General features: G+C 40.7%; 1 protein-coding gene across 18 annotated transcripts in view; it reads right to left on the bottom strand.

The window, feature by feature from the left end:
• The window catches only part of DTNB (dystrobrevin beta), a 238,861-nt gene extending 222,273 nt beyond the window's left edge, over positions 1-16,588 (bottom strand). For 4 of the 18 annotated variants that reach the window (XM_060650328.3, XM_078444894.2, XM_060650252.3 and 1 more), the window contains exons 1-2: positions 16,374-16,585; positions 11,985-12,198 (exon numbers count right to left, since the gene is read on the bottom strand). In XM_060650328.3, the coding sequence (XP_060506311.1) occupies positions 11,985-11,986 (2 nt within the window). In that variant the 5' untranslated portion in view covers positions 11,987-12,198; positions 16,374-16,585. Of the gene's footprint in view, positions 1-11,984; positions 12,199-16,373 lie in introns of all 18 variants that reach the window. The other 14 variants (XM_060650355.3, XM_060650270.3, XM_078444893.2 and 11 more) reach the window with 7 other exon arrangements.
• Positions 16,589-16,613: the final 25 nt, after the last annotated feature.

Genomic DNA, 16,613 nt, shown 5'->3' on the forward strand with positions numbered 1-16,613 from the left:
GTACAGCCTTACCATGCATCCCAGAAATTGTACAACTCGGTATTTACCCAACTGAGTTGAAAACTTCTATCCACACAAAACCTGCACCCAAATGATTACACCCAGCTTACTCAGAATTGCCAAATAATGAAAAGCAACCAAGATGTCCTTAAATGGGTGAACAGATAAACACACTGTGGCACTTTCATAAATGGAATGTGGTTCAGCAATAAGAAATGAGCTATCAAGCCATGAAAAGACACAGAGGAAGCTTAAATACATACTGTTAAGTGAAAAGAGCCAGTCTGAAATGGCTAAACACCATATGATTCCAATCTCAGGACCTTCCAGAAAAACAAAACTATACAAATGTTAAAACAATCAGTGGTTACCAGAGATTTCGGAGGGGGGCGGGGAGGCAAAAGGGATGAACAGGTGAAGCACAGGGGACGTTTTAGGGTGGAGAAACTTTCACAGGATACAGGTTTAGTGTAAATGACACTAAACATTTGTCAAAACCGACAGAAATTTCAGAGTGAACCTTAATGTACGTCAATTTTTTCAAATCCTTGTAATGTCAGAGGATCTCAGGATGAAATGCAGAATGTGACAAAAAAAAATCCTACTGTTACAAATGTATGACACAACCTCACTGAAGAGGGTGAGGGGGAAAGTAGTGACCTAAGTAACTCTGGAAATAAATGGAGTCTGTAAGACTAAAGACAAAGCAAAACACACGTAAGTACCATACTCTAGTTTCTCACGGGTTATAAGTTAACGATTCTGATACGAGTATGCATGGGCACTGCAACTGAACACCTAAGTTAATGGATGGCAGATGGTGGAGAGTGAGGTTACAGAGAAGCAAGATGAGAAGCTAGCAAGATCCGTGTGGTAATGGATTACAATTGGAAACATTAGTACAAGTTCATGTTAGTTTAATATAGATACAGATACCCACACATAGAAGCATTTGTAGATACACGTACATACAGGGGTTAGTATACACAGATATACGTCCTTGCTCTGTCAACTGAGAGGGCCTAGAAACAACAATATCCCAATAGCAATGACAACACCTAGTGCTCAATTTTTGGTGTATAACACCACTCTCCAATAAAAGGAACCAGAGCTCCTTGGAGAAATGGCTGAGGCAGGAAATACACAACATGAGCCCTAGAGCATCTTGAAAGAAAGTTCTGGGAGGGAAAACACTACATGACAGGGGCGTATCAAAGAGACACAGAAGCCAACTGTAAGCTCCCAATGGCCAAAGTTAGAAATTTCAGCAACAAAATTAAATAGCATTAAATATCCTTAAGTTGATAATTATATAAATGAGTGAATGAATTAATAAAGAATCAACAAATATCCTACACAGAATTCCAAATTATTTACATAGATACTCTGCCCTAAAGAAAGTGGAGCATAACTCCCCACTCCTTAAGTGTGAGCTGCACACAGTGACTTCCTTCCAAAGAAGAACAGAGGGAGGGAGGGAGGGATACCTTGGCAGTGAAGACACCTGACAGACACAACCGTCAATCAGGTGACTGAAGCCAACAGTGACCAATCATGTTCACAGAATGTACCTTTCATATGATGTGATGAAAATGGCATTTTTCTTCTGTGATCTTCCTTCCCAAAACCTTTAAACCCAGTATAATCATGAGGAAAAGCATCAGGCAAATCTCAACTGAGGGAAAATATACTAAATACCTAACCAATACTCAAGTTTGTCAAGTTTCATAAAAAATTTGATGAGAAAAGTCTGAGAAACAGGGGTACCCAGCTATCTCAGTCAGTGGAGCATATGACTCTTGATCTTGGGATTGTGAGTTCAAGCCCCACACTGGGTGTAGAGCTTACTTTAAATAAATAAATAAAAACATTTTTTAGAGGGAAAGAGAGAAGTCTGAGAAACTGACAAACCCAAGAGAAGTCTAAGAAGACACGACAACTAATTATCATGTGGTATCCTTGATGGGATTCTGGAACAGAAAAAGGCCATGAGGAAACACTAAGGAACCTAAACAAAATATAGATTTTAGTTAATAATAACAGAACATCATCAGTCCATTGATTGTAACAAACGAACTGCACTAATGTAAGATGTTAATAAGAGAAGGAACAGGCATGGGGTATGTATGGGTACTCCCTATTATTGTTTTTCAGTAAATCTAAAACTGTTCAAAAATTTTTTTTAAAGACAGAACAATTACTGGGGCACCTGAGTGGCTCGGTTGGTTAGGCGTCTGACTTCGGATTGGGTCATGATCTTGCGGTTCATGGGTTTGGGCCCTGCATCGGGCTCTGTGCTGACAGCTCGGGCCTGGAGCCTGCTTCCGATTCTATGTCTCCCTCTCCCTCTGCCCCTCCCCGACTCGTGCTCTGTCTCTCTCTCTAAAAAATAAACATTAAAAATTAGAAAAATAAAAGAACAATTACTTGTTTCTTTTCCTTTATTCCCTTAACTGATTTGAAAAGCAATTGCATAGGCATGCCTGGCTGACTCGGTCGGTGGAGCATGCAACTCTTGGTCTCGGGGTTCTAAGTTTAAAGCCCCATGTTGGATGTAGAGATTACTTAAAAATAAAATCTTGAAAAAAAACTATTGCAAGAAATAATATCTAGAACATTGTGCATTGTTTTGTTGGGCCTGTAACATAAAGAATTCTCTGAAAAGACAGAACGATCCTAAATGTCTACGTACCTAACCACAGTGCCTCAAAATACACTAAGCAAAAATTGATAGAACTGAAAGGAGAAATTGACAAATCCACACTTCCACTTTGAGACTTCAGTATTTCTCTATGATCAATACAAGTAGAAAGTCAAGATGAATATAGAAGGACCAAACACCACCATTAGCCAACTAGTCTAATTGATACTTATCGAACGTTCTACCCGATAATGGCACAATACATGTTCTTTCCAAGTACACATGAAGCATGCATCACCAAATTCATCACAAATTCTCTGGGGATGGAAGCAAAATGATGTGAGTGCAGAAGGACTCCAACTCTATGTAGCTATGTTTTATTTATCAGACTGGATTCTGGGTACACTGTATCATTCTTTACACTTTATACATCCTATTTTATAATAAAATGTTAAGTCATTTACTTTGAATGTATTCTCTAGTAAATCTTTTCTTTAGTGGTTGGGGGGTGGTGACAGGGTAGGCAGGACACCATATATCTTATTATTAAAAAGGAATATACTAGGGGCGCCTGGGTGGCTCATTCGGTTAAGCAACCGACTCTTGGTTTTGGTTCAGGTCATGATCTCACAGTTTGTGACTTTGAGCCCTGTGTCTGTCAGCTCTGTCAGCACAGAGCCTGCTTGAGATTCTCTGTCTCCTTCTCTCTCTGCCCCTTCCCCGCTCATGCTCTCTCTCTCAAAAATAAATTCACAAACATTTTTTTAAAAGAGGAGCATACCAAATACCATAGTTCTGTACTTTTATCCAAATGTACAAGAACTCCTGCAAACTCCATAATTTGATATAATATTTATTATTTCAATCTTCAGCAATGTCTTCCATGAGTATCCCAACAAAGGATGCATTCTAGTTTGTCACCAAACTAAAGTTATTGATTTGTCTATATAGTATTTAAGCCACTTTTACCAAAACAGGAAGAGCAAAGGTTTATGGCTTTTTGTCTTTTACTCCTAAAGTAAGAAATCTCCAAAGAATCTCCTAAAAATGTATCACTAACTTAATAATTTTTAATGTACTAGATTAGTTAGCTCATGACTGTAATCATTACTGAAAAAGCGCAGTTTGTCTTCATATACCAAATGCTTAGCTTTAAAATATCTCAACTGATAACATTAGCCTCATACTATCATTAGTGAATATCTTAAGACACACTACACTCAACAGTGCATATAAACCCATATATCAAATAGTATTTAACAAATTTTTTTTACTGATTCCTCTTCATTCCACTTAGATCATTATTGTTTTGTACTCTGCATCAGACTGACAAGCTCATAATATCATGTATCAGCTCTGCTTTTTTCTTGTTGTTCATGTGTCCTCACGTTAGTACTTCAATCTCCAGTTGAGTCTGAAACTTCAATCTACAACTCTTTGCAGAAACCTTTTTAAGCCCTTTGTCTATTTAGCAAGGTTCACTTCATTGAAATAAGATGACATAATCTGAAAGACCACTAATCCAGGCAGAGATGAACTGTAATATGTCCGAACAGAATGTAAGCCAACAAATAAGGAGGCTCACACAATGGGCCCCTCCAGGCTTTGTGGTCCCCACTATCCCCCTCTCAGGTTACTTTGCTTACCATACCTGATGTATATCACCAGGCATACAGATGGAGCAAAGTGTCGACCTACGGATGAAATATTAGTAAGCCCATATTTTGTTATACCCTACCTAGGGGATCATTTTGCATGCCTCCCACTCTGGAAACCACTGCTCTTAAAAACAAAACAAAACAAAACAAAACAACAAACCAACAATGAGAAAATGGGACTATGCTAGATTTGAGAAACAAGTGAGTAATACAGGTGCAGAATTAGATAAGGACATTTAGAGCCTATTAGTTAGTTAATTTGGCCTAAGGTTTCAAAGTTAGTCATTGGTGGAAGCAGACAACCCATCGAACTCGAAAGCCTATTCTCTTTCGGCTGTGCCACATCGCCCCCTACAGGGACGACAGAAGGATTCCAGGAGTGAGGAAAACACAGGTCCACAAACTGGGGTGCTAGATCAGACCTCACGTCACAGTTAAATTGGGTTTGGAGGGGGGCGCCTGGGTGGCTCAGTCAGTTAAACGTCCGACTTCGGCTCAGGTCATGATCTTGCGGTTCGTGAGTTCAAGCCCCGCGTCGGGCTTTGTGCTGACAGCTCGGAGCCTGGAGCCTGTTTTGGATTCTGTGTCTCCCTCTCTCTCTCTCTGACCCTCCCCCGTTCATGCTCTGTCTCTCTGTGTCTCAAAAATAAATAAACGTTAAAAAAAATTAAAAAAAAAAATTAAAAAAAAATGGGGTTTGGAGGCTAGTGTAACGAAACGTCTGGATTCTTGTCCTGGTTCTAGTCCTATCTAGGCAGCAATATGCTTCAGAGTTGGACAAAGTCTGCAGGGGAAGTTAAGTAATTCCCACAGTAAAGATTAAAGGAAAGAGAGCAGGCTCTAGAAACATTTCCAGAATGTCTCTGTACTACACCCAAGTGTTAAATATCCTTCATTTCCCTTGAATCTTTCTGTTAATGTCTTAGCCCTTCCAGCTGTCAGTTACTCCAAAGCACCCAGGTATCAAAACTTCTTGTGCAAATTCACTGTCTCCCAGCAAAACTCCTGTCAGTTTTTCTCTGGATGCCCATTTATTTAAGAAGTCCAAGATAATGGAGATTATCACTAATTAGTACTTGACTAGTTACACTAGTCAAACTTCTCTGAAAGAGAACCTCCTTATTTATTTCGGGAAAATTCTCAACTATCTTTCCTCTAACACTTCGTCTTTTCTCTTCTCTTTCAGATTTAAAAAAAAAAATGTCAGGGGACGTAAATGTTGTGAAACCCTAAGATTTGCATTTTTACAAATCTAAAAAAGTTCTCTAGATTCCAATAAAAAACATTCAAAACTGCTCTCCACTACTACCAAGAGCTCTGAATAGCTAATATAATAGCCTCACAGGGCTATGGAAACTATTAATAAATTATGTAAAGCATTTAGCCCAATGCCTAGCACAAAATAAGAGCCTAATAAATGTTAGCTACTTATTATTATTATTATCATTAATATTGATGTTATCATGTAACTACCCTCCTGGGTAATGTCTAAACTAGAATTCTACAGGCAAGACTCCTTCCTAATTAACAATTCTTCTCATTTATTAAGGTATAAAAATATTGGGGTGCCTGGCTGGCTCAGTCAGAAGAACATGTGACTCTTAGTCACACAGTCATGAGTTCAAGCCCCTATTCTGGGTGCAGAGTTTACTGAAAAAAATGAAATAAAATAAACTTAAAAAAATAAAGGATAAAAACACAGACTTGGAAGAAGACTAAACACTTTGTTATCAATCACTTGCAACACTAAATTTGGAATAAAGAAAAGGTTTTTAAAAAAAGTGAAAGAGATAAAGAAGTAGAAATGCAATGTGCCCAAAGAATCAGAGAAAGAATGTAATAGAAAGTAAGCCACAGAAAGGAGAAACAGGTGCCTCTAAGTGTGCTCGACACAAACCTCCTAGTTTTGCCTAAAACCTGCCAAAGGCTGCTTAGTTAATAAGAGGAAATTTTAGTTCTAAGCCAAGATACTAAACTACTTATCTAATAAGGAAATAATAAAAGCATATGAACAGTAAATAAAAGGTACACTCTTGAAATGACATGCAAAGCTCTAGTTTTCATAGTCACATTTCAAAAAAATGTATCCTTGTTAGTTATTTCTATAGTTAAGCTTGTCCCCAGAGACTTTTTTTTAAAAGAAAGATATTAAGAATGACTTTTTGGGGGCTCCTGGGTGGCTCAGTCAGTTAAGCATCTGACTCTTAATTTTGGCTCAGGTCGTGATCTCACAGCTGGTGAGTTCCAGCCCTGCACAGGGCTCTGTGCTGACAGTGCGGAGCCTGCTTGGGATTCTCTCTCCCTCCCTCCCTCTCTGATCCTCCCACGCATGCACGCATGTGCACACACACACTCTCTCTCTCTCTCAAAATAAATAAACTTAAAAAAAAAAATGACTTTTTCAAATGAGTTTGGAACTAATGAAAAGAAAATAAAACCAATTAAATAGCAGTGTGCAGGGGCACCTGTCTGGCTCGGTTGGTGGAGTGTTGACTCTTGATCTTGGGAGCTGTGTGCCCAAGCCCCATGTTGGGTGTGGAAATTACTTAAAAATAAAATCTTAGGGGCACCTGGGTGGCTCAGTCGGTGAAGCATCCAACTCCTGGTTTCAGCTCAGGTCATGATCTCAGGGTTGGTGAGATTGAGCCCCATGTGAGGCTCTGGACTGACAGAGTGGAGCCTGCTTGGAAGTCTCTCTCTCCCTCTCTCTCTGCCCCTCCCCTTGCTCATGCTATCTCTCTGTCTCAAAATAAATAAAACACTTTTAAAAATTACTTTAAAAATAAATAAAATAAAATATTTTAAAAATAATAAATAAATAAATAAATAAATAAATAGCAATTTTCAACCTTCACATCAAAATCCTATGGAGCACCTGGGTGGCTCAGTTGGTTGAATGTCCAACTTCGGCTCAGGTCATGATCTCAAGGTTCATGGGTTCGAGCCCTGCGTCAGGCTCTGTGCTGACAGCTCAGAGCCTGGAGCCTGTTTCAGATTCTGTGTCTCTGTCTCTCTCTGCCCCTCCCCCACTCACACTCTGTCTCCCTCTCTCTCTCTCTCTCTCTCTCTCAAAAGTAAATAAACATTAAAAAAAATTTTTTTGTTAATCCTAGACATTAGCAATTCCTTTTCTGAGTTCTCATATCTTTAATATCAGTTAATATATCTGTGGTACTGATTACGAGCTACAAAAACCAAAGCAAAGCAATGGCAAATGAGAATGGGAGAGCTTAGAAATGACTGACCTAACCCAGACCCCCTACTTTGAGCATCCAAATAAATGTCTTGTCCCAGGTTACAGTTATGCTTCACAATAAAGAAAGCCCAGAACCCCCAACTCTTGGTCCATTATACCATCTTTCTACATTAGTATAAAATGTAGTAAAAATTATAAACAAGTATGAAAAAACACAATGCAACAGAAAAAAAGGTAAATGATGAAAAAGCAAATCACAGAAATGGAAGTCTAAAGAGCCAATAAAAACATCGAGTAATGTTCAAACTCACTAGTAATCAGAAAAACATATATTAAAAGACAGAACCAAAATAAGATTACATTTTTCATCCAGCAATTTGGCAAAAATTATAAAGCCTAATAACACTAAACGTTGACAAACCTGGGAAGCAACAGAATCCACACACCTCTGGTGTGAATGTTAACTGGTTAACGCATCAGAGAGAAATTTAGTAATATCCACTAAAGTTAAAGATGTGCTTGGCACATAAGCCAGTGTTTTACCCCTAGGTACACACTCTAAAAGTCATGCATGTGTGCACAAGGAAATGTGACAAAAATATTCACAGCAGCGTTACTTGTGATGGGGAAAAAAAAAAAAAAAATCCAGAACAAATTAATTGCCAATCAATGAGAAAACATAAAGGTAAACTATGATATAGTCAAAAACCAGAATCCCATTCTGCCAAGATGTATATATCCATATATTCATATATGTATGCTACATATATCCATACAGATGAGTGTCACAATACTGAAAGGAAAAAAAGACAAGTTACAAAAAGAAATAATTACTACTCTTAATATAAAGGGTTTTTTTTAATTTTTTTTAATGTTTATTTATTTTTTGAGAGAGAGAGAGACAGAGTGTGAGCAGGGGAGAGGCAGAGAGAGACAAGGAGACACAGAATCTGAAGCAGGCTCCAGGCTCCGAGCTGTCAGCGCAGAGCCCAATGCGGGGCTCGAACCCACAAACTGTGAGATCATGACCTGAGCTGAAGTTGGACGCTCAACTGACTGAGCCACCCGGGCGCCCCAGGTATTCACTATTTTTATTTTCTGTACCTCTGAAGGTCAATGTTTCATAATGTTCACAAAGATAAAGGAAAATAAACTCAAGGTCCAACCAAAATAGTTACTCCAGAGCCCACATACTTAACCATGATACTATATATCTATAGTATCTATAGTATACTATATATATATAGTATAGTATATATCTATATCTATATTTGTTTGTTAAGAAAGATTTAATCATTATAAGAAATCTCTCCAGAAGATACAAAACATCAGACTGGGAAAAAGCAAGGAAGTACCTGACTAACGAAAAAGTCTTTCAAGGAAATCATATTGGAGACACAAAGCGGTCCTATCACCATGCTCAGGAATCATGTGGGTAAGCCAAAACACAAAACTCAAGTTTAACTGGAACATCAAACATGCTATTTAAGGACAGTATTGTAGAAACAACATGGGCTTTGAAGTCTGCCCTGGGTTCAAATACTACCTGGGTTTCTAATTAGCTGTGTGGCCCTAAACAAGTTTTAACTTCTCTGAGCTCAATTTCCTCACCCATATACTGGAGATACCATATCTAGCTTCCAAAGTTATAAAGATTAAAGAGTAGTCCTTATCTATGAAAATCACTTGATACACTGTAGCCTCAAAATAAATATTATTCCTGGCAGAAGGTCTCTCTCTGGCAAGAAGAGACAGAGCAGGCAGAGAGAAAAGTTAAAAGGAGGGAATAAAGAGCCTACAAATAGAAGCCAGGAAGAAGTTGGAATTGTTAGGAGCTGAAAAAGTCTTTGTTGAATCCCATAAGTCACCAAAAAAAAAAATTCTTTAACTGTGCACTATTTCACTATAGAATGCTTAGTTACAAGAATATTTAGCCTAGACTTTTTCATCACAACATTTCAGTCTTGTTTTAGCTTATTTATAGTGTTAATACACAAAAATTCAAGATCAAAATGGGGTTTTATAAAGATTCGCTTTTTGTTAAAAATGCATTATCAAATAAACCATGTACAATATACCTGTTTCTCTCAGTTACCTACAACTCAGAAATATCTGTCCTAGTCTTAACATATTAAAGAGAAAAGAATGATAATTCCAACAAATACCAAAAACAAAAAAAAACAAAAAAAAACAATGCCCTTGAATAAAATTCAACACCCAATAAAAATACAAACCAAGAACAGATGAAAACTTCCATAAATTGACAAAAGAAATCTACCAGAAACCTTCAGTAAGTATATCTAATAGTGAAACACTGGAAGCATTCTCATCAAGGAAAAAGATAAAAATGCTCATTATCATCACTACTATTCAACTTCTATACTGGAGGGTCTGGGCATTGAAATAACGCAGACAACAAAATGGCATGAACTTTACAAAGAAGCCTGGGCAATTCAGGCTTCTAATCAAAGTAACCCAGTAAGTAAACAACCCTGATGCATCCCCTCCACTCCAAATGCACAGCAATAGATAAAATATTTGTTAAATATATTTTTAAATGACTTGAACATGCTCAAAAACAAGGTAAAACCCCATGTGGATCAGAAACAAGACAGACACACAAAATTGTGAGCAGGACTGAAGCTACAGGCTCACTGGACTCGGAGTCCAGAAGCAGGTGCACATCTTCTGCAGGGCAACAGTAACACAAAGCGAAGGAGGTGGAGAAACAGGAGACATGACAGCTGAGCCAGACTCACGGCTTCAAGCCAAGGATGAGGCTGGAGCTGAAAAGAAGCTACAATGTACTGCTGCCAGTCTCTGCCTAGAGCTACAGTGTGTATACTGCTCTAGGCCTAGACAAGTGGGAAGATAAAAACACAGCCTCACGACCAGGAACTGAACCGAGACATTCACAGACTCTGTGAACAGATCTAAAATAGCCCCAATTATCTCAAAGAGTAGGACCCCTGACCCACCATCATCATATCTGATTTCTTGACTACGGTCCAAAAAGGCAATAAAAGCGCCTGAAATATCACCACACAGAGAAGGGTGAGCACAGAAATAAGGAAAACACAATCAAAAGCACTCACACTTGAAGGAGTCTGTAAATCAAAACTTCAAAAGACATAAAGAAATATAATGCTAAGAAACACGGCCAACAAAAGCAACAATTAGAATATGAATTCATTCCAGGGGCGCCTGGGAGGCTCAGTTGGTTAAGCGTCCGACTTGGGCTCAGGTCATGATCTCGCAGTCCGTGGGTTCGAGCCCCGCGTCGGGCTCTGTGCTGACAGCTCAGAGCCTGGAGCCTGTTTTAGATTTTGTGTCTCCCTCTTTCTCTGACCCTCCCCTGTTCATGCTCTCTGTCTCAAAAATAAATAAATGTTAAAAAAAAAAAAAAATGTTTTAAGAATATGAATTCATTCCAGATGAAGTTTCGAGAACAGTCTCACAAAGACTTATTTTTTAAGTACATTTAGGGTGCTAGGATATAAATTTCTTTAATTATCAGGAATTCAAAATTGTACAGCCACTTTGGGAAACAGTTAGGCAGTTTCTTATATGGCTAAACATACTCTTACCACACAATCCAGCAAAAATGCTCCCACATATTACTCGAAAGAGTTGAAAATCTATGTCCAAGCAAAAACCCAAACATGGATATTTATAGACATTTTATTCATAACTGCCCCAAACTGGAAGTAACCAAGATGTCCTTCAATAGGTGAATGGATAAACAAACTAGTGCTTTCATATAATGGAATATTACACAGCGATAAAAAGAAATGAGCTATCAAGCCAAGAAAAGACAGGGAGGAACCTTAAATGCATATTGCGAAGTGAAAGAGAGCAGTCTGAAAGACTACAATACTGTAGGCTTTCCAACTGTATGGCATTCTGGAAAAGGCAAAACTATGGACAGGGTAAAATAATCCGTAGCTATCAGGAGCTCAGGAGGAGGGAGGAAGGAATGAATAGCTGGAACACAGGGGATTTTAGGGCAATGAAGTTATTCTGATGATACTGCAATGACACTACATGAAATGTCATGTAATGACATTAATGATGCATGACATTTTGCATTTGCAAAATCCACAAAACACAAAGGACACAAAGAGAATCCCAATATATATATACTATGAACGTAAATTAATAATAATGTATCAGCATTGATTCGTCAGTTGTAACAAATATACCACACTAATACAAGATGTTAATAACAGGGGGAACTGTGAGGATGAAGAGGTATATACTGTGCACTATCTACCCACATTGGTCATATTCAGTTATGTATGTAACTTTTTTAAAAATATCATGGACAATCTCACTTCTAGATACACACACAAATGAACCAAAAACAGGGACCTGAACAGATATTTATTTGCACACCCTGTTTATAACAGCATTATTCACAGTAGCCAAAAGGTAGAAACAACCCAAGTGTCCACTGTTAGATGAATGAATAAATAAATGTGGTACATACATACAATGGAAGAGTATTTAGCCTTTAAAAGGAAAGAAATCCAGGGGCCACCTAGGTGGCTCAGTAGGTTGAGCGTCCGGCCCTTGATTTCGACTCCGGTCATGATACCAAGGTGGTGGGGTGGAGCCCCAAGTCGGGCTCCATGCTGAGTGTGGAGCCTGCTTAAGATTCTCTCTCTCTCCCTCTGCCCTTCTCCCCAGCTTGTGCTCTCTCTCTAAAAAAAAAAAAATTTTTTTTAATAAAAAGAAACAAAATCCTGAGACATGCTATAATATAAATGAACTCTGAAGACATTACGCTAAGTGAAATAAGCCAGACACAAAAGGACACGTGTTGTATGATTCCACTCACATGAGGTACCTGGAGTAGGCAAATTCACAGGGACAGGGAGTAGAATGGTGGTTGTCAGGAGCTGGAAGGAGGTGAGAATGAGGAGTTCGTGTTTAGTGGGTACAGACTTTCAGGTGGGGAAGATGAAAAAGTTCTGGGAATGCACAGTGGTGGTGGTTACACAACAATGTGAATGTACTTAGAGCCAAAATTGCTCACTTACAAATGGTTAAAATGGTAAATTTTATGTCACGTATATTTTACAATTTAAAAAATGTGGAAAGACCGGGGCGCCTGGGTGGCGCAGTCGGTTAAGCGTCCGACTTCAGCCAGGTCACGATCTCACGGTCCGTGAGTTCGAGCCCCGCGTCAGGCTCTGGGCTGATGGCTCAGAGCCTGGAGCCTGTTTCCGATTCTGTGTCTCCCTCTCTCTCTGTCCCTCCCCCGTTCATGCTCTGTCTCTCTCTGTCCCACAAATAAATAAAAAAACGTTGAAAAAAAAAAATGTGGAAAGATACTGAAAAACTGGTTATCCCAATTGAAAAAAAAAATTATCTCTTCATTATACCACATAGAAATTCCCCATGGAAAGCAAAACTTTTTTTTAATTTTAGAAGAAAATATAGAAATCTATAATTCATACCGCAGGGTAGAGAAAATTTACTTAAGCCAGACACACACAACGTTTTTTAATTTAAGGGTAATTTTTTCACAAATGTAACATTAACATTTTAAACTTGTATACAAAGACACTAACAAAGGGAAAAGGCTAGCCTCAGACTAGCAGGATGCATTTGCAACACATATAGCCATCAAATAATTAGTATCCAAAGTAACCCAACTGTCTGTTCCCCATTGAAGGAAGAATGAAAAAGGTGATTTAAGTCCACAACTGAACGTTACCTAGTAGTTAAAAAAAATGAACCAGATCCACCAGTTCTACAGTTAATTCTCCCTCAATTAAAATTTAAAATGTGTACCCCCCCCCCAACCTAGCAAATCTACTTCTTTCATTCACTGCAGCAATGTCTGAAATAGCAAAGAGCTTAAATGGCCTTTAATGAGGAGATGATTTTTTTTTAATATATGAAATTTATTGTCAAATTGGTTTCCATACAACACCCAGTGCTCATCCCAAAAGGTGCCCTCCTCAATACCCATAACCCACCCTCCCCTCCCTCCCACCCCCCATCAACCCTAATGAGGAGATGATTAAATAAACTATAATACACATACTGCATAAGAGATCATAGAGTAGTTGAGAAAAATCAGGTAGATCCCTATGTTCCAACATGGAAAGATCTTAGACATTTTGTTAGGGAAAAAAAAAAAGTTGCAGAACAATGTGTACAGTATCATGTCAATAACTTAGGGGCAGAAGGAAAATGCTTTATTTCTGGATTACCTATACTGTGTGTGTGTGTATAGATGAAAATGAAAGGCCTAGAAGGACCACTGATCCTTCTACAACTGACAACAGCAATTTCAGCAGAAAAGCGAGTGGGCCAAGGGGGCATTTATTCTGTCTGTACTATTTGAGTTTTTTATAAGAAAATGTGCATTCATAAGCCATTCGCAGAGCTGCAGTACACAGCCACATAGACTGTGCATGAGACAACCCCAGGAAGTCCCATGTGCAGGGACTCTGACATAAACAGCACCCCCTAAAGCTGGGCGATATACATCCTGCACAACTAGACTCTAGAGCCCTGATGGCTGTGTAATTAGAGGTAAATAAAATGAGAGGGGGTGGACTGTAAACCAGCATGAGGGAATTTTCTGGGGTGATGTAAATTTCTATATCCTGACTGGGGTAGTGGTTACAGAGTATATACATTTTTCAAAACTCCTCCAACTGTACACAGACATTTGTGCATTTTATTATATGTCAACTATACATTAATAAAATTAATTTTAAAAGAAAAATAAATTAAATATACAGATAAAATACAATGTCATTGGGAGAACCTGGAATAAGGCACCCAAAATTACAGGGGCAGGGCACCCCAAAACAAGAACAGATGGACTCCTGTTGGATGCATTCTGAAGTACACAGTCCTAAAACTGAAGAGAAATTAACTTAGTTCTTCAAAGCTTACAGCACAAGACCAAATGTGGATTAATATGACTCTTGTTTTTTGTATACAGAAACGAAGGCCCTGAAAGATTTCTATTAGAGACATAAAATAAATGGTAACTTGGCATTCTATTGGTTCTGAGTCTAATTTTCTAAGTAGAATACTTGCCTCTCATGCATAGTGGACGCTCAAAACCCTTGCCAGCATAACTTTGACTACATAACCTTCTTCAAAGGTAATTCCACTTACGTATGATAAAAATCCTCACAGAACTCATAAAAGGTCAAGTTTTAAATTGGCACACAAAGTAACCCAACAGGCACTACCACCCGGGGCACTGAAACAGCAGCCAGGAGCTGGAGAGCCCAGAAATCCAACCTCAGCAGAGAACAGGTAGAACTGCAGTCCTTACAAGAGATACACGCTCTTCCTACAGATGGAAGATCCAACCAAGGACCAGGATAAAAGGGGGGGGGGGGGGGGGGGGACTGTTCCCTAGATAAAAGTACTCTTCTTCTTCCTCAAGTGATAGAACAAAAGGGCCAGAATTGGATGATTTGAAGCAATGGCCCACGGAGTAAGCTCCTGCTGGACAACATGCAATAAAGATGTGAAAGTGGCAGTGTGGCCACAAGAAATCACGACAACATCACCTTAGCCATGGCTTTAAATACCCAGACCTAGGAACCTGGGTTACCTTACATGACTCCCCCCGCCCTCCCCGCCAAAAAAAAAAAAAAAAAGGAATTATTTCAGGAAGAGAGGAAGTCCATCAGCCATCCCTAACACCAACGTAATTAATAGTGTGCTCCGTGTAAAATACAGCAAAACCTTGTTTGGTTCGTTCATTCATGCAATCGATATTTTTTGTCTGATTGCGTGGGCCACGCACTGTTCTTGCCATTGAGGCTATAGCAGTGATAGTCACGGAGCTTAGTAGGAAATTTCCAAATTTCTTCTTCCCTTCTCCCCCCTTTAAATGTTAGGCAGAACTGCCTTCAAACTCTCCCAAATTTCTCCTACAAGCTCCTCTGACTCTTCTGGTTTATCCCCAAACCAAGCCATTTACGGCTCCAATTCCCCAACACTGGGAAAAGACCAAAAAAAAAAAAAAAAAAAACAAAAACAAAAAAACAAAAAAAAAAACCTAAAGTGAATGAAGTATGAGACAAAATTCATGCTGCTTTGTATTTTATACGCATACCTTCACTACCACATTGTCAGCACCTAAATACCAAATTACGGTTGGGTTTTACGCTATTTTGTGGCCCCAGTGCTGACCATGGTTCTCTACCCAAGGTAGCTGATCAATAAACGTTTACTTGGAACGCTGGAAGGTCTTCCTAATCCCAAGGCCTGGCACAGGAATTTAACAGCAAGCATTTGTTAGCTGCATCCTGCCTCCTCTCAGGACACCTTCCTTTCAAAGGTGACCTCGGTGCACAGGTTCACTGTTAGGCGCCTCGGCGAATAGTGTTTGGGAGTGATCTGAAATAAATTCCCTTCCCTCTGCCAGGGCCTAACTGCCTCACCTGCCCTCTGCCAGGACCTGCCTCCTTCGCCCCTTACAGCACCTAACGCACAGCCCCCTCCCAGCGAGCCGGGCTCCAGGAGCATCAACCCGGCGCCCGCACCCCGGCCCCAGCGCCCTGCGGCCACCGTGCGCTCCGGACCCCGAAGACCCCTCCCCGGCCCGGGGCTCAGAGCCCGGCAGCGCCGGCCCGGGACTCCGCTCCATCCCCTCCGCTCGCCCCTCCGGGGCCGGGCGCGCGGCACCGTCTCCCCTCGCAGCGCGCGCGGTGCAGGGGCCCCGGCTCCCGGAGCCCCCCGTCCCCGCCGCTCCCGGCCCTGCACCCCCGCAGGCTCCTGAGGTCCGGGCGCTGCGAGGGCTCCTTCCCGCTCCTCGCGGGCGCGAGGCTCCAGCACCGCGTTCCTCTCCCGCAGCCCGCGGCCGCCGCCGCAAACCCCCCACGTCACTCACTTCCCGGCCGGAGCTGGGGACGTCGAGAGGGTCTCGGGCGGCCGCAGCCTCCTCCGCCTCCTCCGGCCCGGCCCCGGCGGCTGAGGTGGCGGCTGCGCCCGCTCAGGCCCCGGAGCCGCCCCCGCGGCGAACGTTCTCAGGCGCCCGGCTCGCGCCGTTTCCCCGCCCGGCACGCGCAGCAAGCCCGCCCCCGGCGCGAGGGCGCGAGGGCGCGAGGGCGCAGGGCGGGGGGCGGGCACG

This window comes from Panthera onca, chromosome A3 (genome assembly GCF_046562875.1).
Source record: "Panthera onca isolate mPanOnc1 chromosome A3, mPanOnc1 haplotype 2, whole genome shotgun sequence".
Taxonomy (NCBI): domain Eukaryota; kingdom Metazoa; phylum Chordata; class Mammalia; order Carnivora; family Felidae; genus Panthera; species Panthera onca.